The sequence below is a fragment of the Prunus dulcis genome, chromosome 1 (assembly GCF_902201215.1).
Source record: "Prunus dulcis chromosome 1, ALMONDv2, whole genome shotgun sequence".
Lineage (NCBI taxonomy): Eukaryota > Viridiplantae > Streptophyta > Magnoliopsida > Rosales > Rosaceae > Prunus > Prunus dulcis.
The window spans coordinates 25,809,417-25,835,856 of NC_047650.1; the positions used below are offsets into that span (position 1 = coordinate 25,809,417).

General features: G+C 37.6%; 4 protein-coding genes across 5 annotated transcripts; 2 read left to right on the top strand and 2 right to left on the bottom strand.

The window, feature by feature from the left end:
* Positions 1-3,976: 3,976 nt before the first annotated feature.
* On the bottom strand, positions 3,977-5,976 carry LOC117614970 (DNA-3-methyladenine glycosylase). Its single transcript, XM_034343924.1, has 5 exons — positions 5,554-5,976; positions 5,149-5,206; positions 4,977-5,060; positions 4,603-4,744; positions 3,977-4,501 (listed from the first exon to the last, which is right to left on the bottom strand). The coding sequence occupies exons 1-5, from the start codon at positions 5,921-5,923 to the stop codon at positions 4,223-4,225; spliced, it is 933 nt and encodes a 310-aa protein (XP_034199815.1). The 5' UTR covers positions 5,924-5,976; the 3' UTR covers positions 3,977-4,222.
* A 366-nt stretch (positions 5,977-6,342) lies between these two features.
* LOC117614047 (UDP-glycosyltransferase 89A2-like) lies at positions 6,343-8,084 on the bottom strand. Its single transcript, XM_034342722.1, has one exon. It carries the CDS (start codon positions 7,876-7,878, stop codon positions 6,457-6,459), a length of 1,422 nt encoding a protein of 473 aa, XP_034198613.1. The 5' UTR covers positions 7,879-8,084; the 3' UTR covers positions 6,343-6,456.
* A 7,836-nt stretch (positions 8,085-15,920) lies between these two features.
* Positions 15,921-18,687, top strand: LOC117615962 (alpha/beta hydrolase domain-containing protein 17B-like). The gene is made up of 6 exons (XM_034345150.1): positions 15,921-16,490; positions 16,630-16,666; positions 17,126-17,362; positions 17,466-17,513; positions 17,868-18,313; positions 18,397-18,687. The coding sequence occupies exons 1-6, from the start codon at positions 16,189-16,191 to the stop codon at positions 18,467-18,469; spliced, it is 1,143 nt and encodes a 380-aa protein (XP_034201041.1). The 5' UTR covers positions 15,921-16,188; the 3' UTR covers positions 18,470-18,687.
* Positions 18,688-19,479: 792 nt separating this feature from the next.
* On the top strand, positions 19,480-25,713 carry LOC117633059 (heat shock protein 90-5, chloroplastic). Of its 2 annotated transcripts, XM_034366733.1 has the most exons (19): positions 19,480-19,936; positions 20,289-20,362; positions 20,585-20,710; positions 20,794-20,887; positions 21,045-21,128; positions 21,252-21,395; positions 21,610-21,726; positions 22,084-22,131; positions 22,220-22,294; positions 22,444-22,548; positions 22,680-22,820; positions 23,283-23,375; positions 23,546-23,623; positions 23,721-23,975; positions 24,216-24,318; positions 24,461-24,635; positions 24,736-24,841; positions 25,021-25,110; positions 25,201-25,713. In XM_034366733.1, the coding sequence occupies exons 1-19, from the start codon at positions 19,667-19,669 to the stop codon at positions 25,414-25,416; spliced, it is 2,394 nt and encodes a 797-aa protein (XP_034222624.1). In that variant the 5' UTR covers positions 19,480-19,666; the 3' UTR covers positions 25,417-25,713. The 2 variants fall into 2 exon arrangements, with proteins under 2 accessions (XP_034222624.1, XP_034222630.1); XM_034366739.1 differs by lacking the exon at positions 19,480-19,936 and having other exon boundaries at positions 20,359-20,405.
* Positions 25,714-26,440: the final 727 nt, after the last annotated feature.

The window sequence follows — 26,440 nt, forward strand, 5'->3', positions numbered from 1 at the left end:
AATTTCAATCTTTCACTCTTAACAAGGGTTAATTTTGGATTTGGACTTTATCTACAAAGAAGATAGGCATTGAGATTTGGTGCAACTAACAATCTTTGTGGGCAGTCAAAGGCCTTCCCATTGTAGCTGATGGAAATTGTTGTGTTGTAAGTCTCCGTCCATCAGAGCTCACATGAAGGGGTATTAATAATAGATTAATTAGTGTGAAAATTTCATTGGGAGGTGGACGGAGACTGCAATGAACCCAACGTGGCAGCCTAATCTTGAGAGCAGCTTTGCATTGTAAATTGCCACTTGTCTGTGGTGTGGGGTTGGGGCTGGGTCCTCTCCTCTGGCTTCACTTCACTAGTGGTTTAAGACGCAAGACAAAATGATGCAATTAACAAGTTGAGCAGAGACAGACAAAACGTGAAACTCAGACTTGTATTCTTGTCCCCTTCTCTCAGTGTCATTACAACAATTTGAAGCAAAAGATTTTGCAAATTGCAATGACTGGTCAATTTGACTCTGCTAATACAAACTGTTTGCACTAATCATATTGTTTAAAGCGCTAAGTACATGATAGAATCAAAAGGCTCAATTGAATGGAAAGTAGGAGCCATCAATTTCAATTGCTGCCAATGATTAAAAAAGCACAGCTGTTCAATTGAGTGCATGCCCCTTTTTATCATATCATTATGGATCCATAGGTCTTCATTATGGCCAAGATAGGCTGGCCTTAGGATCAATTGGTCTAGTGATGTGAGCATGTCATTTGATGGCGAATGTGGCAATTTGACATCTTACACAGTTTTAAACTCCGCCCGATATGTCAAATTAAATTATTATTTTAGTATATTTTAGTGTTGATTTATTTTTAATTTAAAAAAATAAAAAAAATAAAAAAATATTCATTTGACATCTTGTTTTGGGATGTCAAAAATAACATCTCAACCTCCAGCCTTCATTCCACATCAGCTTTGACACATCGGTTAGAGTGATGTGAGATGTTATTTCTAGCCGTTAAATATCTATGTGGCACTTTTGACACATCAGTTGGAGATGCTCTTACGTTGGGCCATGTCAAAATCTTGCAGATTCCAGTCCATTGAGTAATTTACTAATAGCATGTTTACTAATCCGTAATTGGATTAGGAAGAACTGAATTGATGGTGTGTTTACTAATCATGAATTGGAATTCTCATCAAGAATTGTATTCCACCTATCGGGGATTCCTGCATTTACTTCACATCAAGGAATTGAAAAGTAAGTGGAGCCCATAAAATTGGGAATTGAATTTGTGATTTTGGAGGAATTCAATTTTTGGGTGGAAGATTGTATTCTAATTCCTGGAGAATGGAATTCATCTTTTTTACCCATTATATCCTCACAATTTTTAAATTTTCAAATTTGCCATCTACTTTAACCCAACAACGAGGACATTTTCGTAATTAGTCCACTCATACCCCAATTCCATATGATTTAGTAAACAACTTCAATAGGAATATGGAATCTAACTCATCTCAATCCATATGGTTTAGTAAACAACTTCAATAGGAATCATGAATCTAATTCTCCTTAATCCAACTCCTCCTCAATTCAATTCAATTCATCCTCAATTCAATTCATCCTAATCCAATTATGGATTAGTAAACATGCTATGAGGATGAATTGAATTGAGGATGAGTTGGATTGGGGAGAATTAGATTTCAGATTCCTATTGAAGTTGTTTACTAAACATATGGATTGAAATGAGTTAGATTATGGATTCCTATTGAAGTTGTTTACTAAATCATATGGAATGGATTCCTATTGAAGTTGTTTACTAAATCATATGGAATTGGAGTAGTAATGTATATGGGCTTTTTCGTTCCGGCAGCTACTGATGGGCATGGGCTGCTGTAAAGAACCAAATGTGTGAAATTGCCCCGTGAGTCTGAGTTCAATGATCAAACCCCAAGAGTGTTTCGAAAGGGTAGCTAAGCCTTAGGAAACACCTTGGTCTCCTTCACCAATGAAACCAACAGTTGCTTACAGATAAATTCTTGGCTTGACTTGAAAAGCTTGTGGTATGGAAGCTAAGCACTTATGAGTTTAGCATGAAAGAGAGAGAGCTGTGTTTTCTTATGAGAAATAGAGGTTTTAAGGAAAGGGGAAAGGGATTCTAAGAGGGTTTGTTGAAGAGAGAGATGGAGGTATAACAATGGGTGTGTTGAGTGGTTTCCGGCAGCTTGACGAGAGCTCTGTCAGACTCTGGAATGGCTTGCCATAAGAGAAAATGAGAAGAGATGGAGGAATATAGCTCGAAATTGAAGGGTTCCAAGGATGAGAGATGAAGCTTGCTCTCTGGATGTGGGTTGCTTGCCCTTTTTTTGAGTTGTTTTACTGGGTAGAAGGTGCCTCCATTTTATAGGCGTTGGAAGTTCTTTTTTCCCAAAAAAACCCTAGTTGGTTCTCTCTAATTTTGCTAAGTCTTCTCCTCCATTTCTCTTCTCTTACTTTAAGTTAACCTCTTTTGTGAAACCTTCCTCTGTCCAAACACACAAAGACAAGATTTTTGGGAGCTCTAAGGCTTTCCCGTAGCTACTTCAGTATTAAACTCCTATTTTTGGCTACTACCTCACTTTCTTTCCTCCCTTATTTCATGGCAAGAGTTGATAGGAGAAATGAGTGGGTAATGGCGCTAGTCTAAAGGGTGTTTTGCTCAAGTATCCTTTGATTTTTTGAATGGCTTGTGTGGGGATTTGTCTTTGGCCATGTGCTGGAGATTCCCAGCTGCCTGCATACATAGGTAACCTTTGGCTTTTGTCGTTATTTTGTCTCCAGCCATGTGCTGGAGACTTTCAGATATTTTATAGGTCATTTGGGCCATTCTAAGGTGATGGGTTAATCCATTAAGGGAATGGGCTAATTTCCTAAAGTATTGGGCTATTTTTCCTAAGCTATTGGGCTATTTTCTCTCCTTTTTGCTTATCCACATATTTGGGCTCAATAAATGGGCTTGAGTTTCGGTGGTCCTAAGTAGCCCAAAACTTCCATTTCTCGACTCATCAATGGGCCTCATGAAAACTCGTAACCATCCATACCACAACCCTCTCAGCAAACCCAGGCATTCGGGTGGCTTGGGCCCACTTAAGCTTATAGCATGGCGTGTTGCTTATTTGCTTGATGTGGCACGTGTGCATGCGTATATGATGAACTATTGCGTACTCAAGTTAGGTTTCTTCCCAAGTTAGGTGTTGTACTGGGCTATAAATATATTTGGGCCCATCCTTGGATTTTTTAGGCCTCAACAGAGTGGTACTAATTACTAAAATGTTCTCGTTGTTAGGTTAAAGTAAATGAAAATTTTGGAATTTTAAAATTGTGTGAGGATATAATTAAGGGAGATTCATTATTGTACCCAATATAGGAGCCCAAATTATTAAAAAACCGTATGTAAAATGGACTTTAGAAACACACCCAAAGCTTATTTACAACATAACAAAAAGGCTTTAAACTTCTTTTAAATTACAAAACTACCATTGATTTCTTAAAACAAACCCAACCTAAAAACCTCATAAAGAAGCCCAAAACACTCAATAGGGCATCAAAGTAATTTAATAATCAAAATTAGATTTAATATGGCAAGTTGTCAATTTTTGGATTTTTTTTGGGTTTGTTTATAGAAAATTAAATTGTGTATGGTTCATTTATAGTTTTAGTGCTAAGAATGGCTATATGAATAAATATCTCTATAATTAATGGGTAAAAAAGATGAATTCTTAATGGATTAGTTCTCCAGGAATTCAATTCCTAATTTTTTGTGGGCCCCACTTACTTTTCAATTCCTTGATATGATGAGAATTCCAATTCCTGATGAATAAACACACCATAAATTTTGTAACCCTTATGAACCAATGATAACTCAAGTGTTTAAGAGCAGTTAGCAGCACCCGAGGTTCAGTGTTCGAATCCCCCATTCTCCAATATCGCTTAAATTTAAATATTAAAAAAGTATAAAACAGAGCAATGCTTGTCATTCTCTTTAATATGATTCATGTGTTGCACCAAGAAACATAAAAGAGGCAAAGAAGAGCTATAGAATCCAACTTGGATGCTATTCCATTTCTGCATAACTTAAAAATATTAGTCACCCCCTACAGCTACATATGGAAGCCAAATATTAATTTATTACATTAAACAAAATAAAGTTTCTAAAGAACATTTGATAAATATATTTTCATCTTGTTAATTAATTAGATTAGATATGTCTCCAAGGTCTTTCTGCAAGGCTCACACATTCACTGTATCTATAACAATCCACAAGATGATCAATGGTCAACCCTGCAGCTTGCATGAAGGAATACACAATGACTGGCCCAACATATCGAAACCCTCGCTTGATCAAATCCTTGCTCATGGCTTCTGCTTTGGGGCTCCTTAAAGGAACATTTCTTGGATATCTGAATCTGTTGATGACTGGTTTGTGGTTCACAGAACCCCACATGTAGCTGCTAAAAGAGCCACATTCCCTCACAATCTGCATTTTTTGGGGATAAATTAATTAAGATATATCAGGTGCAATGGGGCAACCAAACTTTAATTGATATCAGCTTTTAATTTGTTAAGTTTCTAGCTTGCCTTCAATATGCATTTGGCATTGTCTATTATGCACCTCACTTTGCACTCTGCCAACATTATCGCCTTGTTGGAGGCTATCTCTGCAATCTCCTTCTCCCCCATTTTGGCAACTTTGTTTGGATCAAATCCGAAAAATGCTTCCCTGAGTTACAAACTAAATCATAAGCTAATTCAACCATGTTTTGATACAAAGTTTCATAAATTAGTCAGATGGGTAGAATAGGAGAAACACTTGTGTGAAACGGGGATAGCATCAGCCAATCACGGTATGCCACGTATGATAACTTTTTCACTTGTCATACCATGCTTGTCCGAGCTGGCAAAATAGTGTTGTTCCCGTTCCACACAAGTTTTTCTGGTAGAAAAAAGGTTACCTGAAGAGCTCCCTTCTTTTGACAATTTCAGTCCAGTTGTGGTCCATCAACATACCAGACAATGCAAGCAGCTCAAACAATTGACTGTATGCAGCAGATAATTAATTAACACTAAATAGTTGGCTTAAAAGTCCATATAACTGATGGGGAATTAAAGCTCCAAAGGACTTACTTGTCATCGTATGCTGGAACTCCCCAGCATTCGTCGTGAAACGCTACATAAACTTTATCTGCATAACATAATAAAATTCTACGATCAATGCATGTTGCATAGAATTATTCTATTTACTCTAGCAAAACCAAAAAGAGTTTCTTATACTATTTATTGTATATATACGACGTCACTTCGTTGAAATGTCAACCAGTTGGTTGTGATGGAAGCTTGATGACTTTTTCTTTTGTTTATTTATGTGTACTATCATTTTCTTTAGATTCCTCATACCAACTGCGATGACCATTTTTTTTGTTCTTCCCCTTTTTCTCTTTGGTTGCCTGGTAATTAAGATGTGGCTTTGTCAAAGCATGAAAACAAGAAATCAAAGTTTTCTGCAATGTGTGATGAAGCAATGAAACTTACCACTATTCTTTGTTATCCAATTGCACCTCTTCAACTCCCCATCATTAGTATCCTGAGCCTGACTAATTTGCTGCTGGACAACTTTAGCCACTGGGGAATTATATTCTCTTCTTTGAGTTGGTGCAATGAATCGGAGCGCGGCGGAAATCTTCTGATCCAGTGTGCTAGAGTCAGTGAGAGAAGAATCATAGGAGTTTTCTGACAGAGACAATGACAAAGATGATGATAGAGATAGAGATAGAGATGAAGTGCTCTTGTGAAGGCCAATTGGGTAGATTCTCTTGAGGTGTTTAGGGCTACTTGTCTTCTCTCTCTCTTTCAAAACTTTGTTCTCCAGAAGTACATGCCTTCTTACATTGGCTCTAGACATGTTGCAGCAGAGGATGAGGAAAGCTAAGCTTATTAACTTAGCTTAAATGGGGTAGCTATGTTAAAGCAGGCTGAGATTTATAGGAAGAGTTATGGTTAAGTTGGTTGGTGAAATGTGAGTTTCATGCATAATGCTCTGCTACCATTTCCTCCTTAGTTTCAAAGCAAAATCCAAGGTAAAAGGTTTCTTTGAAATCATTGAGCCTTTGTGACTTCTAAGGATCACCTGAAAAATTTAATCACATTGTGATGATGGGTCCATGTCATTCTTAGCTCCTACTCTTTTTTTTTGCTCTGTAGCCTTCTCTGTAGGTTTGAGGCATACTTGTTGCCTGCACAGAAAAAGATATCCCATCCATCAATTTCATGCTAAGCTTCCTAAGTCTCTTTTGTTTTGTCAAAACTTTGTTCTTCTTTTGGTTGCTTGTGAAAGAGTCATGTAATTATTTAGGGACCAAATACAACATAGTACATTGAAACATTACTAAACAAACTATGCGTCGAACATCTTTTTGGCTCAAAATATTGTGGGCTTCACTTTCGGCCCGCTTTAAGCTGGCCCAATTCTTTGACAAGCTCATCCAAATGCTTTGAAGAGCTCCCGCCACTTCCCACTGCCGCAAATGCCTTGTCCCTCAGTTCCTTTGCTCTCACCTTCTCCGGTGTCTCCCCGGTCATCGACTCGGAAATCACCTTTCCTAACTCAGCTGGGTCCGGCACTGCATTATTGCCTTCGCACACCTTCACGGCCACACCCATGTCCTCAGCCAACAGCTTGGCATTCACAAACTGGTCAGCCTCCATGGGCCAGCCCAATATCAATACACCAGCCACTATCGCTTCCAGCACAGAGTTCCACCCACAGTGGCTCACAAATCCACCCACGGCCTTGTGGCCCAGGATCAATACCTGTGGGGCCCAACCCTTTATGACCAAGCCCCTCCCGCCAACCCTTTCCTCAAATCCATCTGGTAAAACCCCATACCCATCTTTCACCTGTTGGGCCGATCCTGTTTTCACGGCCCACACAAACCGAACCCCGCTCCGTTCGAGCCCAGAAGCCAAGGCCTCCATCTGCTGCCTATTTGGCAACTTCTGACTCCCAAAGCAAACGTAGAGCACAGATCCGTCGGGGCACCCGTCGAGCCACGTCATCACATTGGCACCGAAGTCCTTGTTTGGGTTGGCCCGGCCCAAACTACTGTCATCAGCAGCCGCGGCCGCTGTTAGACTCAATGGGCCGACCGCGTAAACACGGGAGTGGCCCATTTTAGTCCGCAAGTGGGCGAAATACTCAGTCTCCAAGTCCTCAAAGCTGTTAAAAACGCATCCCCAACTCTCGGTATTGGCGAGCATGGAATTCCTCAGGAGCTCAGACTCGGGATCCGATTCTCTGTGGCAGCGGACCACAGAGGGCACCTGGTCCTGTTTAAAAGAGGGCGATCTAGGAAGATCAGGAAAATGAACGATCCCTGAGGAGGAGCGCATTTTGTCCAAATTACGCCAGCAGTAGTGGAACACAGAGGCCAAGAAGGCGCCAGAGGAGTAAAAGGTAATTCTGGGAATGCCAAGCTGGTGGGCCAGGTGTAGGGTCCACCCGAGGAAGAAATCAGAGATGAGGGCCACCGGAGGGTTAGGGTGGGAGCTGAACCAGTGGACAATCGGGGCCTGGAGATTGGCTAGGGCGTTGATCACATACAAGTTGCCGTGGTTGCCTATGTCCTTGATGTTCTCAACGCCGGGGGGTATTTTGGGGTGAGGAGGGAAGGGGAGGACTACGGTTTGGATGGAGGAGGGGTGGGTGTGGAGGAGAGGGGTTAGGGTTGGGAGGTTTTTGGGGGTGACCAAGATAGTTATGGAGAGGCCGTGGAGGGCTAGCTGGTGGGTTAGGTCTAAAATTGGGAGCATGTGCCCTTGCGCTGGGTAGGGGAACACCAGGATGTGGGTATTTGACATGGTTTTCTGTTTGGCGATTCAGAGAAGGAGAGAGCAGGAAGACTTGGAGTTGACTATATGGTTAGGGCAGTGTGGTGGTGTGAATGTGGAAAGATGCACATCTATATTGTCCAATTTATCCACCCCGTTGTGGACTTTCCGACCCCAAAAAGTTTTTGAACTTTGGACAGCGGTTGGTTGGTTCTTGGTTGTTAACAAACAAAGTGTCTCTTAACCACCGGCGTCTGTTAACTTTTTGCGTTGGAAATTTTATGAAAGGTGACGGTGAAGTTTTTACAAGGCCATGATGTCTGATCTGTACTGTGTTGGGTCATATTTGCATATTTGCTGCCTCACCAAACCATTGGGCTGGCTTTGGTCAAGTTTGATCGTACAGTCGGACTCAGGTTCTCTAATGGGCCTGGGAAAAATATTTTGCAACATTCTTGGGCCCATTTGGGAGCTTTTGTATAGAAAACACTTTTGTTCATAAGCGCATTTTCATAAATGCTTCTCATAGAAGGACGTCAAAAGTTTTATTAAAAATTCAAGTGCCTCATGAGAAAATGATTTTAAGTTTTTCTGCGAAATACTAGCAATTTTAATTTTTAACTATTTCAAAAGCACTCTCAAACGATTTGTGTAAAGTTTACCACAGAAGGAGCATTTAGGTAAATTTAAATATAAAAAAAAGGAAAAGGAAAAGGAAACCCAATTAAGAGAAGTAAAAAGTAAAATTAGAAGGTTGATAATTAGTACGTTACCGAAATTCATATATAATATAAGGCCTCATCCGTTTTTTAGGACTAGTTATTCTTAGGAGGGTGGTGCCTTGGTGAATGGTAATCCTGACTAAAAGCTACAAAACCTGCAGAATATTCATCATTATGATCATGATCAACACCTCCTTTTACACTGCTACTTTGTCTACTTTCTCCATTGCCAATCGTATTCGCTTCATGACTGCGACGTGGTGATTTTCCTTCAAGCTCTGAGCTGCTGCTTGAAGCCGTCTTTGAGTTGCTCTTCCTTCCACTCACAGCATCCACTTCTACTTTAACTTCCTTCTCTAACCTCACCACCTTGTGGAGAGCACCCATTTTCCTTCCTCCTATCTTCTTGTCCCCCTTCGTAGCAGTAGATGTAGAAGGACAGACCACTTCATCAATATCCTGGCCCTGCAGATATATATATATATATATATATAAATTATAGAATGAATCATATCTTTATACTAAACCTTTAAAATGTACATTAACATTAGTCTGGTTATTTCAGAATATAATAACTAAAATATTGCGTACCCTTACGGTTGAAACATCATTAATTTTGATCACGGCAGCATTTCCACCTTCAAATGAAAGAAAATTAAAATGTTGGTAAGCTTAAACATTGCATAGTGAGAAACAGTAATGTAATTTCAAGCATATTAAGGAAAAAGTTGAACTATATAATAGAGAAAGAAAAGCAGATACCTAATTGATGAAGGGGATGTGCAGACATGTCCCATATGCTTGCAGCAGTAACAAGCACAAACAGTAGCAAGCAATAACAAGAAGACTTCATAATGGCCCAAAATATCTCTGTCTTTCCCTTTTCACCTTTTAAAGAGAAGAATAAATGAAACCTAGCACTGCAGAGTGAGTCAGTGAATGTGTTAAATCTGGATTTCAAAGAGAGTCAAATGTGTAAAACCCAAGTCAAATATATAGGTGGCATCAACACACACACACACATAACATATATACCCGAGTCAAACTAAACTAGTCAAATAGATAGCCCATCTAGGGGACCCTAGGGTTCCTAAAAACCTTTGAATATTTTAACTTTTTTAGAGGAGTGGCTGTGGCCAAGACAACCATTACAAATGCTACATAAAACTCCGTGTAACCCATGTGTATTTTGATGTGGGAACGAAGATTTCGAAGCATCCTGAGAAGAATTTGATGTATGTTTCTCGCATTTTCAGAAACAAACCTAACTATTTGGACCTCAAGGGCCAAGAGGGGCATGCATAGTTAGAAGAGAAACTTAGTTCTATAACGTGGAACGGAAGCTACGGACGTTAAAGTGTTTTGTGCCTGTCTGCCGTCATATGCAAACAGCCATCAAGCACATCGAAGGGCTGGCTTGGCCTAATTCCTCAATTCCATGTATTTTATACACATTACTTTTGGCAGGCTAAGGCTACTGTTTCTCATATGTATATATTATAGTATCTCACAACAATAACAACAATATGTTATATTATAATATGAAGAATTATGGCATGTTAAAAAGAGCGAGAGTCAAATTTCTTGTATCTCATGATTGTTTTAGGTTTTGTGATTGGCGGTAAAAGAGATTTGAACTTAAACTATCTCTTTCAATTATATATAAAATCACCACTAAATTAAAAGCTAATAAGTCACATTCATTAATGTTTTGTGCCGGACTCATAAAAATACGAGCCCAAAAAATTTAAAGATGAAATAATTTAATGTAATATATGGGCAGAAGATGATGCATATATATGGCATGAAATTAAGAGAATAAGAAACATCTATGCGATGCAAAGTAGTATAATTTTGAATCACTCACTCTTTTGCATATATTATAAGGGCTCTCGCAACTATGTGTGTTAGAACACCTGGAATTGTGTCTAGGGTTTAAGAACTTGGGATAGTGAACGCGTTTCATCCAACGAAACTTTCAGTGGGTAGCCCTCGTCTACAGTGTAAAACTCATTTGTTTTGCTCAACTCAACTCAAACCACCTCTAAATATGTTTTTCCAAAGTCGGAATTTGTGCACTGTGTTGCATGGCATTTTGCGTGTATCTAGCCACAAATTATATAATATATATATAATCTTAACAGAAAAATTAAAAAGAAAATAAGTACAGAATTATGGAACCTTACCAGTTAGCAGCTTCTGCAAGTTGCCTAGTGGAAATGTATGAGTTTCAGCCAGCCGAAAAGTGATTTGAATTTCAACAATTTAATTAGGCCGTTGAAGATCGATCATCAAATACTAGATCCAATGCGTTTAAGGAAATAAATGTGAAATGTTGACCAAAAATAAAAGGAAATAATTTGACATTCAAAATTTTGAAATAATTAGGTGCAATGTATCATCTAAATTCATGTATCAAAGCTTTTTTTTTCTTTCTTTCTTTTCGTACAAATCCAAACATTTTCGTCTTGCTAATATTCAAATAATTTAGCTAACAAAAGTTAATTAAAATAGTCAAATTTGAAATATCAACAATGCTATTGGTACTATTTGTATTGACCACCTCTCTAATAGAAGTGGGCTCCACCAATGTATATAAAACCTACCCATATTAGATAAGTGGTCGGTCAATAAAGATGGTACAAATCGTGAAAGTAAAAAGTCCCACATTCAAAAGTTGATAAATCTAACAAGGGCTTATAAGGAGTTGAGCTACTTCCCCAATTACTAATTGGTTTTGTGGTGGAACCTCAACCTCCTTCACAAATAACATATATATCAAATTTCGATGAAGTAAACTATTAAAAATTGAAATTTGGTCTCTTTCTTTCTTCTTACTTTAGGCCATCTCCAGTCATAGGGCTAAATGTAGTCCAGGGCTATAGCCCTCTAAAATATTAATTTTTTAAAGAATAGTTGTTCACACGTTTTATGTTTGTTCCTGTGATGGTAGGGCAAAGTTCCCAATTGCCTTGAAAACCATTGACTAGTCAACAAATCAACTTTCTTTAATGTACGAGCGTGCCAGTGCTAGTAATGAAAAATCCTAGTATACTTCTTTAAAATAGATAACTTGTGCTCCAAGTTACTGATTTCTAAACAAGCAATTTTGAATTTGGGTGAGGAATATCTCCCAAGTAAGTTCTTTTCTTGCCTCAGACTGGTGATGACTTCACAATTTTTCACAGTACAAAACTGGTAGTTCTGACCAGAATAAATGATAAGATAGCAAACTCTTTTAGGCAGAAGTGCCTTTTATAAAACTCAAAAAGGAAAAACCAACTCTAGAAAGACAAAAAGAGGGCTGGACTTCCATTTCTGCCTGGATAGGTGCTTCTGATCAGGGCTGGACTGGGTGTGCTTGTGCTGAACTGGACTGTCAACACCTTTAACTGTCAGGTTTCAGCTGTAAATAGATACCAACGTTCGAGTTTGGCAGAACTTTAATCTATTTCAAGCCCTGGAAGGCTTTTTGAACAGGCAGAATTGGGACCTCTTTTGTTTAGAAGGGGCAGAAATGACTAGGCCTGATGATTACCGAGCTGGAACTGCACTGTAGTACCTGTTCTGCTTGATCAGGGCTCTCCATAAATTTGTTGAGGTTTTCATATTTGATAAAAACTTGAACTCTGCTTGACTTGGTTTAAGCTGAACCAAATTTGTAACGAGAGAAATCTCGCTTTGAATGACTATTTCTCTAAAACTGAACTGAAGTTAGAGATTCTGGATTATAGTTGACTTGTTTCTTGTGGCTCAATGAGCTTTTGGTTGCTTCAGTGTTTTGAGGCTTTTGAGATCAAGTGATCATTTTGAGTTTTTGTTTTTGATTGATTTTTGGCTGTCCTTGATCTATTCACCTTCTTTTAGTTTTATAGGAAATGCTGGAGTGGGAATTCTAATCTTTTAATAATGGGCGGTAGATTTTCAAAAAAATCTGTTCTCTTTTCAAAGCCGTAAAAGAAGGAAGTCATTGTTTTTGGCAGATAAGAACCATCAGCAATCAGCTTTCATAAAGGTCTTTTCTTTGCTTTTATGAAAAAACCAACTCCCTTTGTTCTCTGTTTGTTCCTTATAAAGAGAACAACTCAATTTGCTATGATGGTCAGTTTGCTTTCCCTATTTGAACAACTCCCTTACTCCCCACTTATCTTTTGAAATTGTAGTCTGCTTATTTCTTGGAAAGGCCACCTGCTTTGGTGCATAGTTTCTATATATAATAAAAAAAAAGGATTTTGATCTTCTTCCTTTGGCTGCAAAAATGGAGAAGTCCTCCTGTAAGACCTGCCTTTATTAACTATCTGTCAGCTTCTTTGTGATAGTTGAGATTTTTGACTTCTTCAAAGTTAGGTAGTCACGTGGGCTTCTTTGAGAATAGACATTCCAAAAAGATATGCTGTCTTGCACTATGGATTTTTGACATAAATGGTGAGAATTTAGAAGTTGGGCCCAATCCAATTTTTCTTTAGAAATTTATCGATCTATTTTGGTGATGAATTGCCATTAATTGGCAATTTTATTGACTTATTTTGTGTTTTTTACACATCTGCCACTTTGTAGAAGACATGTGCCTCTTTTGTTTGGTTTGAGCTGCTTTTTTGGAATCAAGGCCCATTCTTTTTCTGTTTTGTGGGCTTTTTGATTTTAGATTGAGCGTGTCAAATTAGGCCCAAACAATAGTGTATGGTTAAATTTTTTCATCTCCAGTCATATAGGGCTATATTTTAGGGGCCTTCATCTATATATATAAAGCAAAAGGCAGATAATGGTGAAACATTCAAAACACTAGAAAATACCCTTGGTTAATTCAAACATTAAGAATTGAAATTATTAATTAAATGAGGATAATATGGTAAATTTCACATTCTTTCATATTTAAAAAATTAAAAACAAAAACAAAATCAGATAATATGTCATACTTTTATGGAACATAACTACCCATGTTATCTTTTCTTAATTCTAAAAAGAAAAAAGAAAAAAGAAAATCAATTGGCACATGCGTGAGCATGTGCCAAGGGGCTAGTATTTTATTATTTTGAGAAAAACTATGGTATAATGCTCATACATTCCACAACTATGTATTGTTTAATTTAATTAAATTACTATTTAGAGAAAATATTCCATATATGTCCCGTGTACGTTGATAAGCATTTAATACGTGTATGTGGCACCTCTTATCTTCATCTTCAAATGTCAATAAATGGAGTATTTTCGATTGATGATGCCTTTGTGTATTTTTGTGAGATACGTTCCCAAAGCCTACTGCTTTTTCGGTTAGTATGCACAACGCTATTTTCGGAGACTTTTATGAAAGCCTTGCAAAGATGTTCATCTTCCACTCGTGTCCAATTTCGTCCCTTTAAAGTCTGAGATATTTTTCAAACAATATGAATAACAAAATAAGTAAAGAAAATAAGTTTGTACGAAATGTTTGGATGAAATGCGTGTGGAAGATATTTGATAAAAAGAAAAAGTGTGGAAAGTTGTGAATAAGTAGAGAATGTGATAGATTTGTAAGAAATGTAGAATGAAATGAGTGGGAAAATTTTTGAAGAAATTTTCAGGTATTTATAGACATATTTTAGGTTTTAAATTTTTTTTAAATAATAATAATAAAACCAACAAAGGCAATTTTAAAAAAATAAAAAAATAGACTGTGTTTCAATGGTTCTGACCTCCTGCGATCATAACCAATTTTTTTTATTATAAAATTTAAACAGAATGAATTTGAAACATTTAAAAAGGTTTTAAATGAAAAAAAAAAAAAAAAAGAGGAACTTTTCAACCAATGGTTCTGACCTCCAATGGTCAGAAACCAATTATTTATATATATATATATATAAATAAAATGAATTTAAAAACATTTAAAAAATGCTATTAAAAAAAAAACTTAACAGCTAGCTGACGTGAACACACCTTTAATATTGGTTGTTGGATCTGTAGTTGTACAAAATGTTTCGTGTTCTTGCTCACACGCAATACTTTTTCTTCTTGAAAAACACATACACTAGGCCCACAAAAATATTGGCCTAGGCCAAAACTAGGAGACAAGTGGCCTGGTTGGAGGGCTAAAGGGCCAAATGTAGTTCTCCAAATTTGACTAAAAGTTTCTTTAACCCATAATTGAAGATAAATTTTATATTATTTTAGAACTATTTTGGTCTATGGCCCATGACTGTAGATGGCCTTAGGCCTGATTCTATTGAGCTGATGGTTCTTGTAATATATTAGTATTTGGGCTTTGATCTGTGTACATACAGATGAGCTTTTATCCCCAAAAAAAAAAATAAAAAACCCATTGGCAGCAGGCAATTTGGCATTACATTGAAGTGTTGAAGTCGAAGATGAAATATTTTAAATAAGTTGTGGTGGTAAGTAAATATGGGCCCAAATATGCAATCATTTGATGTTCCCTCGGCTCTTAGAACTCGGCCCCCACCCAAAGCACTCATTCATGTTCTTTTGCTTATTTTTTCATCAATTACCCCACAATTTCATCATTCTTCTACTTTTTTTGCATTTTGCTTGCTCTCTCAATTTTCAAAGTCCGCTCCTTGGAATGCAATAGCAATATTCAAAATTAATTTCTCTAAGTGGACTATGCATTTTATTTTTTCCAGTTTTTTTGTTAGAACATACTTTCCTCATTTTGTAAGTAGGAGCTTTTATATTTCTGTCAAGGACAGTATGACATATATACACGTTTTTCTTTTTCTTTTTTCGATAAATTATTTTTACTCATATATCAAACTGTGATTTGCATAAAAGACAGAGAAAGAGGGAAGCAATATCCTTTTTTCTGTTGCTAGTATTGCCTAAGAGCTGACCTTTGCATGATGGTGTTGAGAGATTACTATTATGCAGGGTGGGGACTCAAAAATTATACGTCTTCGGATATTTTCCACAGTTCAAGATATATTTGGCTTTCACTTGCCGACGATACCCCATTTATTTCCCATTTATTTCAAAGAAAGCTAACGTATAACAATTAACTAATTATATAATGGCCTTCTACGAAAATAAATTAATGGGATGATGATGTTTAAATTTTATTCTGTTCTATTTTATTATTATTTTTATTAAATTTTATTCTTCTTGTTCCGTTTGTGAATTATTCATTTATTTTCCATATGAGGAATGTTGATATACCTTAATTTAAATAAATAAATAAAAAGATAAACTCGGGAAATCACTCTTGCTGCTATCCGACAAGAATTTCTTTTTCTTCCTCTGTCTATCTTTGTCTTGTCCTTTTTATCTTTGCCTCTCTCTCTCTCTCTTACTCACTCACTCACCCTTAAAACAGGAATTAATTCAAACATTTTCTCTATAAACCAAATGGAAAAACCCTTTTCTTTATTAAGACAAATCAAACACAAACCTTTTAAAACAACTTTCATATTCCTTCTAAGCTCCCATGGTTCAAAATCTCATATTTTTCATCTCTTACACAGCACATAGTTTTCTACCAAAACACCAGCTTCAAAGCAAAAAGCCAAACTTTACCATGCAGTAGAATTCTCACCTGTTGCAGCTAGCCACCCAATGACCCAAACCACACAAATTAGTACTCCATATTAAATATCCCAGTCTTTTTCGAACTTCCACCGATCAAATAAAAATGGGGTCTGCAACATCTTCTATGGCTGCAAAGTTTGCATTTTTCCCACCAGACCCTCCATCATATAGCGTATATGTGGATGAACCAACTGGGAAATTGAGGATCTCTGATGTTCATCCCAGAGATGATGTGGACGTGGTCAAGCTCAGCACCAAGAAAGGGAATGAGATTGTGGCCATGTTTGTCAAAAACCCATGTGCTTCTCTCACTCTGCTTTACTCCCATGGAAATGCTGCTGATCTAGGTCAGATGTACCACATTTTCACTGAGCTTAGTCTTCATCTTGGTGTAAATCTCATGGGGTCAGTTTCGATATAAATTTTTTTTTTCTTAATCAGTTGTTACTTAATTTGTTTCTGTTAATGAAATAATTTAGAAATGGTGTGAGGATCTAGACCATTATTATCAGTTGGGATTTCATGGTGCTATATGATTTTGCAGGTACGACTATTCTGGTTATGGACAATCTTCTGGAAAGGTATAATTCGACCAGCAAGCTAGTGCCTACCTAATTTTCTGTAATTAAGATCAATTGGGTCAAATCCAGTGTTGTGAATGAACACGTGTCACTGTTTGACATGACCTTTGATACTGTCATGAGCCCATTTATTTTTCAAATGACTGTTTGTTTACATCTTGTTTGATGATGGAATGCCATAGATTGGCAAAAACAATAGTACCATCTGGCTATAAATTAATTTTATATGTTTTAACCAAAAAGAAGAAAAAGAAATTATAGTTTCTCAAAACTTCCCCATCTGCTCAAACTATTTCCAAGTCAACATTCATTTGTAACACTTCAATTTCAGACCATGGCAAGTGTTCATTGTCTGCATCTTTATGCTAAGGTTACTGTCCTGACATGCTTTAGTTTCTGTAAACAATCAAAAGCATATTGATGATAACATGCTAACATATATATACCTTCATCAATTAGCCAAGTGAGCAGGACACTTATGCAGACATAGAAGCTGCATATAAATGCCTTGAAGAGACGTATGGTATAAAGGAGGAAGACGTCATATTGTATGGACAGTCAGTTGGAAGTGGACCAGCTTTGGAGTTGGCTATTCGTTTGCCTCACTTGAGGGCTGTAGTTCTGCACAGTCCTATACTGTCTGGCCTTCGAGTGATGTACCCTGTTAAGAAAACATTCTGGTTCGACATTTACAAGGTTTCACCTCCACTTTCATTGAACAAAATCAGTTTATTTTTCTTTTTTATGATTGGTTTAATGATCTCTGTTTTTGAATGTTTGAGTTTTGTTTCTGCTGCAGAATATCGATAAGATCCCGTTTGTCAATTGCCCAGTTCTGGTAATTCATGTAAGTCTTCATCTATTAATTTCCTTTCATTCTTGCTTGGTATGATGATTTTGAGTATTTGTGGCACATTTTGTATGGCCTAACTAATTAGTCTACGGATTGTGAACTACATTATCTTGCATTTCAGTTCGGCTTGAACTTGATTTATTGTTCTATGACTTCCACAAATTGAAATGCTTTCCAGTGGGATTCACTCTACACTTCAGTAAAGAAATGTAAAGAAATTAGTTACAATATGCATGAAGTCCAAAACTTTGTCAGTTTTAATGCATATGTGGGTTTAAAGAGGCATAATTTAAATGAATTTCTTACAAAATATGCATGAAGTACTGATACAGTTGATCAATTTTGTAGGGAACTGAAGATGAAGTTGTGGATTTCTCCCATGGTAAGCAACTGTGGGAGCTTTGCAAAGAGAAGTATGAGCCTTTGTGGCTTAAAGGAGGGAACCATTGTAATTTGGAACTCTATCCAGAGTACTTGAGGCATCTCAGGAAGTTCATATCTGCCATAGAGAAATTACCATGTGTTCAAAGTTTACCTGAACCAAGTGCAGATCAATTGGAGTCTTCTCTGAAGACCATAGACAACAAGGAGAAGGCCAGATCAAGCACTGACCAGAAAGAGAAGTCTAGGTCCAGCACTGGGCAGAGAGAAAAATCTAGACTGAGCACGGACGGCAGAGAGAAATCAAGAACCAGCACTGATAAGAGAGAGAAGTCAAGAAAGAGCATCGATCGATCTGGCAAGGCAAGAAATAGCACAGATCAGTCAGAGAGAGCTAGAAACAGCTTCGACCGGTGAGTTAAACTACCAACGATTTTCTTTTCGCTTCCTTTACAATTCTTCTTTAACAATGACAGTTGAAATTCAATGGTTGCAGCTTGGGAGATATGGTGAGGTCGGTTGGATTGTGTAATGTTGATTGTCTGAAGCATGCAGCATTAGAGGCTTGAGGTAGAAAGGTTGAGTGCTCCTACTTGGATTGTAATTTGTTTAGAGACTGAATGTTTGGTTGATGGGATGTTTGGATGAAGGGAATGATTTTTCCCCCATGGTTTTATCAAATGGAAATAGGCTCACGTGCAGCCCCATTCCTCATGGGGTTCTTCTTTCTCTTCTGTTGTCTCCTCAATCTGATATCTAATAAAATATATTGCTGCCTTGTTCTGTATTGTTGAATGTTTTGGTACATAAGCTACAATATACATCGACAATGTTGGCATCTCTGTCAATTGTATTTCTGTTTTATATTGTACTAGTTTGATAGAGTTGAGTAGCAAAAGGAGGGGAGAATTGCCACAAGACATGGAAGCAATCTGTTCACCCCAGAGGAGACGGTGTGTGGGACTGGGCACACTGAACAGTGTTCCAGCCTCTCTCCTTTTTCTGAATCGGGACTCTGAGCTAAGGCCCAAATGAAAGGCCTTGTAATGATTCAGTGTGTTGTTTGTGTAGGCGTGCCACCATCTTCAGTCCAAACACAAACATATCAAACATTTAACTTTGTGGTCATGTTCTGCCTGAAACTAATTTAGATCCAATACTTGTTTTAAGGGATTTCTCTCATAGCCCCATCACACATGTTGCCATTTTGGTCAAAGAAAAGAGACCATATACCATATGAACATGAATTGAATGTAAAGAATTGAGTTTGAATTTCTTCAAGTGTGACTCAAGTCTCAAGCCTTTTGCTTCCCATTTTTGAACCTCAATTGGTGCTTGGAAAGCTAATACAATCCGCAGAACATGCAAAGTCATATTGTGTAGTAATTTGTGGCTACTGCAAACATTTTAATTATTAATTAGATATTTAATTGGGTTGGAAATTTGGAACATGACCAAATTCCCAGTAAAAATTCAAATTTTGGCAATAAAAAAGAAAAGAAAAATTAAAAAAGAAGAGGATATTGTTGTGGTAGCTGAAATGGCAGAATATAGGCCTCACAATTCCGCAGAACGAAGCTCCGAGTCCAAACAAAAAGGAAAAGCCCCAAAATTTTGATATTTCTAGAACACTCCAACCTCCTACTTAAAACTGCTAAACCCTCACCAAGTCACAAGGGTTTTTACACTTTAGAGACTCTGTTTGACACAACACAACACAACACTACTATCGCCCCCAACCCAACATCTGCTAGGTTTAGGGTTCAATGGCTCCAGTTCTAAGCAGAAGCTTAGCAACTGCTTCTCTAGCTTCACTTCCTTCCTCATCTCCCTTCACACTTAGAAACCCCAGCAAGGCCTTGAGCCTGAGAAGTGCTTTTGTTCCTCAAAATGGTCTCAGGAAGGGCTTCTCTTGCGGTGGATTGAAGTGGAAGCTTGAGAGCAAAAACAGAGGAATATCTATTCGATGTGATGCGGCGGTTGCCGAGAAAGAAGCCACCGATACGCCCGGTGAAAAATTCGAGTACCAAGCCGAGGTGCATCCCTTTCTCTGTTTCGATAAATTTTTGGTCTTTTGGATTCTTACTCAATTGGGTTTTGAATTCTATTTACTCTCTGTTTGGTTTTGGAATCCATCAACTGCGGCTATGCGATTGCAGTAACCCAGTGACTAAAATTTATAGGAAATTTATAGACTTTTATGCATTTTTGATGTTTCCTCGCAATCAAAATGGACGCTTTGGTACTAAATTATGGGTCTTTGTCACTGTTTTGGATAGAAAATGAAAATAATTTTTTTAATCGGCTTAGTACTCATTACTTGAGAGGATTCGGTTATTGGGTTTTGAGTTTGGAATCGAAAGTTGATGACTTTGAAACTTATTGCAGGTCACTCGCCTAATGGATTTGATAGTTCATAGTCTATACAGCCACAAGGAGGTGTTTCTGAGGGAGCTTGTGAGGTGAGCTGCATATGCATAAACTTCAATGCAACGTGTCATTCTGGTGACTCACCTATACGATATGCTATTTTGCTTGTAGAATTTGCTCCTTCGTTTGTTCTTTAAACTTTTCAATCACATCGATTTTAGATGAGTATCGTATAATTTGCTCACTATGATATGTTTTGTATTTGCCTTTCTTTTTGGTCCATATGTTGACTTTATTTTGCTTTCTTGTTCCAGTAATGCAAGTGATGCTTTGGACAAGTTGAGATTTTTGAGTGTGACTGAGCCCTCTCTGCTTGGAGATGCTGGTGAGCTACAGATACGTATCAAACCTGATCCAGATAATGGGACTATCACTATAACGTATGTTTTTGTAAATCTTTGCTTCATTTTTGTCCCTGGATGGATTAGTGGAGGTAATTGAAGTCTGATTCTCTGACTTTTAGGGATACTGGTATTGGAATGACGAAAGAGGAACTCATTGACTGCCTTGGAACCATTGCTCAGAGTGGTACTTCAAAGTTCTTAAAGGCTCTGAAGGTGTCTCTCTCCCCCTTTCTCTTTTGACTCTCACAACCGGGAATTAGTTATTGCATCTGTTGAATGCATTATATTTCAGTTTGTTATTTCCGTGTGAATGATTTTTGAGGGTTTTTGATGCTTTTGAAGCTTACTTCTCAGCCTTATATTTTGGTAGGAAAATAAGGATCTTGGTGCAGACAATGGCTTAATTGGTCAATTTGGTGTTGGGTTCTATTCTGCTTTTCTGGTCGCTGAGAAGGTGCAGTAGTGTTTTGACAATTATTTATGCGTTTTTCTAACTATCTGCTTGTAGCTGAGCTTTTAACGTGGATGGCTTTCCTGGGTAGCTGCTAATTGGCTTGTATATATTATACAAAATCAGGTTGTTGTCTCTACAAAAAGCCCAAGGTCAGACAAGCAATATGTTTGGGAAGCAGCGGCTGACAGTAGCTCTTATGTAATTAGGGAAGAAACTGATCCTGAAAATCTCATACGCCGTGGAACACAGATCACACTCTATTTAAGGGTACCTTACCTGCTACTTCATTTCTCTTTTCATGGCATTTGGTCATTTTGCATGTGACTTTTCTTGTTTATTGGGCATTGAAGTTATGCCCAGCAATTGCCAGATGTTGACACATTAAAGTCATTATCTTTTGTTGGGACATTCCATTGCTTAATTTTCAATTTATTCTGATGTCTTACCAAGAACTATCTTAAAGTGAAATCTCTCCTTGCAGCCGGATGACAAGTATGAGTTTTCAGAGCCAGCCCGGATCCAGGGTTTGGTGAAGAATTACTCGCAGTTTGTTTCCTTCCCCATCTATACATGGCAAGAAAAATCAAGGACTGTTGAGGTGAGTACTTCATTTTCTGCTTTGTCAAACCCTTACCCTCTATATGGCAGGTTTTGAAGGGATTAGTACAATTGGATTTCTGCATGTGGTTCATCTTTTCCTAAATGGTTGGACTGTTACTTCTTGATTAGTTGAAGGTGCATGTCAAGTGTACATTGTAGGTGATAATCAGAAAAGTATTGCTATCAAAATGTGACTCTCTGGATAAGTAGTCTTTATTGGCTTGACCTTGCAAACTAATCCTTGAGGCTGTATTTCTTCTATACCTCACAGTTTATGATTAAGAAGTATCTATTGTTCATATAATGAAGCAATTAGCACTTTTGCCGGTCCTCATTGAGTGGAAACTTTTGGCAGGTGGAAGAGGAGGAAGAACCAAAAGAAGGAGAAGAACCAAAGCCAGAGGTAATTGACATAGGATTCCCGATTGTGGGAAATGTAGTTTTTTCTCATCAACTTATACAGTGAAATAAGTTACTTTGATTCTTACCAGGGTGAGAAGAAAAAGAAGACAAAAACTGAGAAGTATTGGGATTGGGAATTAGCAAATGAAACGAAGCCTATATGGGTGAGTTGAAGGCATAGTGTTATTGATGTCATGGTATATGTATTTTAGATTCAGCATGGTCTGTTTGCCTAATGTGTATGTATTTTCTTGTTATATATTTTATAGCCTTTTCTTGTATAATTTTTGTTTTTGTTTTTGTTCTTCTGCAGATGCGGAATCCAAAGGAAGTTGAAAAAGACGAGTACCATGAATTTTACAAAAAAACTTTTAGTGAGTTCTTGGATCCAGTTGCATACACTCACTTCACCACTGAGGTACTGAAATGGTTTCTCTCTCTCTCTCTCTCCCTCCCTCTCTCCCCCTTTGTCTCATTGTCTGTTGTTTTAATATTGGTTGAGGTAGAAAATTTAGCAGATTTGGAGTTTTAACTTTGAAATCTGTGCAGGGTGAGGTGGAGTTCAGGAGTGTTCTTTATATTCCTGGAATGGGGCCTCTTAACAATGAGGATGTAGTGAACGCAAAAACAAAGAATATACGTTTGTATGTGAAACGGATATTTATCTCAGATGATTTTGATGGTGAACTGGTAAGTTTCGATATATTGCAAAACGGTGTGAATTTGAGCTTCCATTAGTTTGTCGTCTTTGTTTCATGTTAGTGGTGATCTTCCTTGTTTCATATACTGTTGCACATTAAGTTTCCTTTGTGATTTATTTTATGATGGAAAATAATTTGTATATTATTAACAATGCTGGTGTTGACTGTTTAATCTGTATTTAAATTGGAAAATGGAGTATTCCTTAATACTCATTTAGTTATGAGATGTTCTAATCAAAAGAAGAGTTGTTTTTTCCTTCATCAATGGATTTGTTTAGATGTTATAGTCAATTCATTCTGCTACGATTTTGCTAGTTCAGCATAAAAGTGGTCTATTGATGGTATTCAACTTGTGATGTACCATCCGGAATGTTGAAAATACATTTTGGGGTTGATGCTTATTTGTTTGGTAATATGGTTTGTGGCTGTAACACCTTTATTCTTTCTGCAGTTTCCTCGATACCTGAGCTTTGTTAAGGGTGTGGTGGATTCAAATGATCTTCCTCTTAACGTTTCTCGAGAGATTCTTCAAGAAAGTCGAATTGTAAGCCTTAGTTTTTCCACTATCTTTATGCATTTTGTGAAGGGAATGCTATTATTTTTACAAATTTGTGAATGAACATCTCTGTAGCAGTTAATATTTAGTTCTTTGTTCTTGCTATGTGCTTGGATATTTGTATTATTTCTTCATCTCAATCTGTCTACCATTTTCAGGTAAGAATTATGAGAAAGAGACTTGTACGGAAAACATTTGACATGATTCAAGAGATTTCTGAGAGTGAAAATAAAGAGGTTGGTGGCAGCAATTAAGTTTGTGTTTTATTCTTCAATTCCACCGGAAAGGCTGAAAATTGTTATTAACTTGGAAAATGGTTGAACTTGATCCCAGGATTACAAGAAATTATGGGAGAACTTTGGCAGGTTTCTAAAATTGGGATGCATCGAGGACTCTGGAAATCACAAGCGCCTAACACCCTTGTTGCGGTTCTACTCTTCAAAAAGTGAGGAAGAACTGATAAGCTTAGATGATTATGTCGAGAACATGCCTGAGAACCAGAAGGCAATCTATTACTTGGCAGCAGACAGTCTGAAAAGTGCGAAAAGTGCTCCATTCTTGGAAAAGTTGGTTCAGAAAGATATTGAGGTATCTGTCCTGCTGAATTTGGCCGTAGTCCAGTAGAGGAACAATGGTGATTTGTATAGAAAATCTGATTTGCAAGCTAGTGGTAGAAAAAGACAAGACGATTATGTTTTCCTTTTAAATTTTTTTGGAGGAACGGAAATCTTAAACATCATTAAAAAATAATTGGTTTCAGAAACAATTGTTTTTCCTTTGTGATGAGTTTTCCTCCCCAGGTTGCTGATGCTGTTTCTTTTGTCTCAGGTTTTGTATTTAGTAGAACCTATTGATGAAGTGGCCATCCAGAACCTACAGACATACAAAGAAAAGAAGTTTGTAGACATTAGCAAGGAAGATTTAGAGCTTGGTTAGTACTCGCCCCTAGTTGTTATTTGGAAAATTAATCAGCATATTCAGATGTTATTGGCAGTTGTTTTACTATGTTCAGCTTTGTGGCTTCCTTCTTGTTATCTTTCTCATGTTTCTCACCAAAAAGTTTATGATACCAGGTGATGAGGATGAGGTCAAAGAAAGGGAAACTGAACAAGAATACAATCTTCTCTGTGACTGGATAAAGCAACAACTTGGTGATAAGGTGGCGAAAGTCCAAGTCTCAAAGCGTCTAAGCTCATCTCCCTGTGTACTTGTTTCTGGCAAGTTTGGATGGTCTGCCAATATGGAAAGGTAGATTTTTGTTTGCACTAAGGATACATACCAAGAAAAGTGCTGGTTAATTGTTACCTTCCCTTGCTATGATTATGATAAAAAAAATTTGCTTCTGCAGATTGATGAAAGCACAGGCACTTGGTGATACTGCAAGTTTGGAGTTCATGAGGGGCAGGAGAATATTGGAAGTTAACCCAGATCATCCCATTGTTAAGGATCTAAAGGTAGGATCATGAGACCGCTCTTATTAAACAGTAGATCGAATATGTGAGATAGATGCATCAAAATGTGAATGAGAAAAACGAAAACAAAAATTTCATGCTTTCATGTGGTCAGGAGAACTATTCTTGACTGGAAGTAGAAGACTTAAAATCACTGGATTGACGGTTGTTTTCTACTGCAGGCTGCTTGCAAGAACGCCCCTGACAGCACAGATGCCAAGAGAGCTGTAGACCTATTGTATGACACAGCATTGATCTCCAGTGGATTCACAGTAAGGAGCAAGCCTTTGTTTTTCCTTTGTTGAAATGTCATAGTTTAGAGTAGCTTTATGCCATTCTTACTTCTTTCTTTGATGACTCAGCCTGACAGCCCAGCTGAGTTGGGAAACAAGATATACGAGATGATGGCAATGGCCCTTGGAGGAAGATGGGGTAGATCGGAAGACGAGGAGGCAGAGACGGAGGTAGCTGATGGTGATGCAGGAGAATCATCTGATGCGAGTGCTGGTGAAGTGGTGGAAGCACAAGTAATTGAACCATCAGACGTGAGGGCAGAGAGCGATCCATGGAGCGACTGAATGTCTGGCAGAAATGATGTTTTATATAAAAATTTTGGCAATATTTGATTAGCCTTTAGAAGAAAGAATACGGTCGCTAACTTGGTATGAGGGAAATGCATGCCTCTGGTTATGTGGACCTATGCTTTTGCCAATTTCCACCTTACGAGAAACAATTCAATATTCTCAAATACAGAGGACTCTTTTTTTGCCTCCATAAATATTTTCATGCATGAAGAAACTGGAAAACGGTGGCGGTCTTCATGCTCAAGATGTAGTGATTGAAATTAAAATAAATGATCCACCAACTCTGCAGAATATAATGTCTTTCACTGCCAATGCAAGTTTCACGGATCATGATCATCCAACGCATACGGTTAATCTAAGGCTACTAGATTTGTAACCTAGCACATTCACTAAAACAGAGGCCTAGGCAAGGAGACGCTCAAATTAGATTCTGGCCACTATGTGGAGAAATTCTTGGGTCCCACGGGTGAATTACATCACCTGTCCACAAATAAACAAGAGACTCTTTGGATGGCTGATGTGATCCATCTATACCATTATGGATAACAGTAACATATGTACAAATTAAAAAGAAAAATGCTAGGCTTACCACATTTTTCATACCACATTATGTACTACTTCTCTAATAGAGGTGGACCCTATTGTATTAGTGGACTCCACCTCTATTTAGAGAGACGGTACACAATGTGGTATGAAAAATGTGGTAAGTCTAGCATTACCCAATTAAAAAAGTGATTAATACAACTAGTGTCGCTCACTTAAGGACTTAAAAATGAGGATTTGTGAGCAACTCTTTAATACAAGCCCTTAGATTAATCTAACGGTACTTGTTAGTAATTTAAATGCTCACTCATATCTTTTGTTTTACCAAAAAAAGAGAAAAAGAAGTTCACGTTGAATTAGGGATACACGTTTCATCCCTGCAAGCCACGATGGCAAAGCCCAGCCCATGGGACCATATTACTGCTATTAAATGAGCCCAGTTAATCATTCCCGACAACCCACAAACCGACTTGTA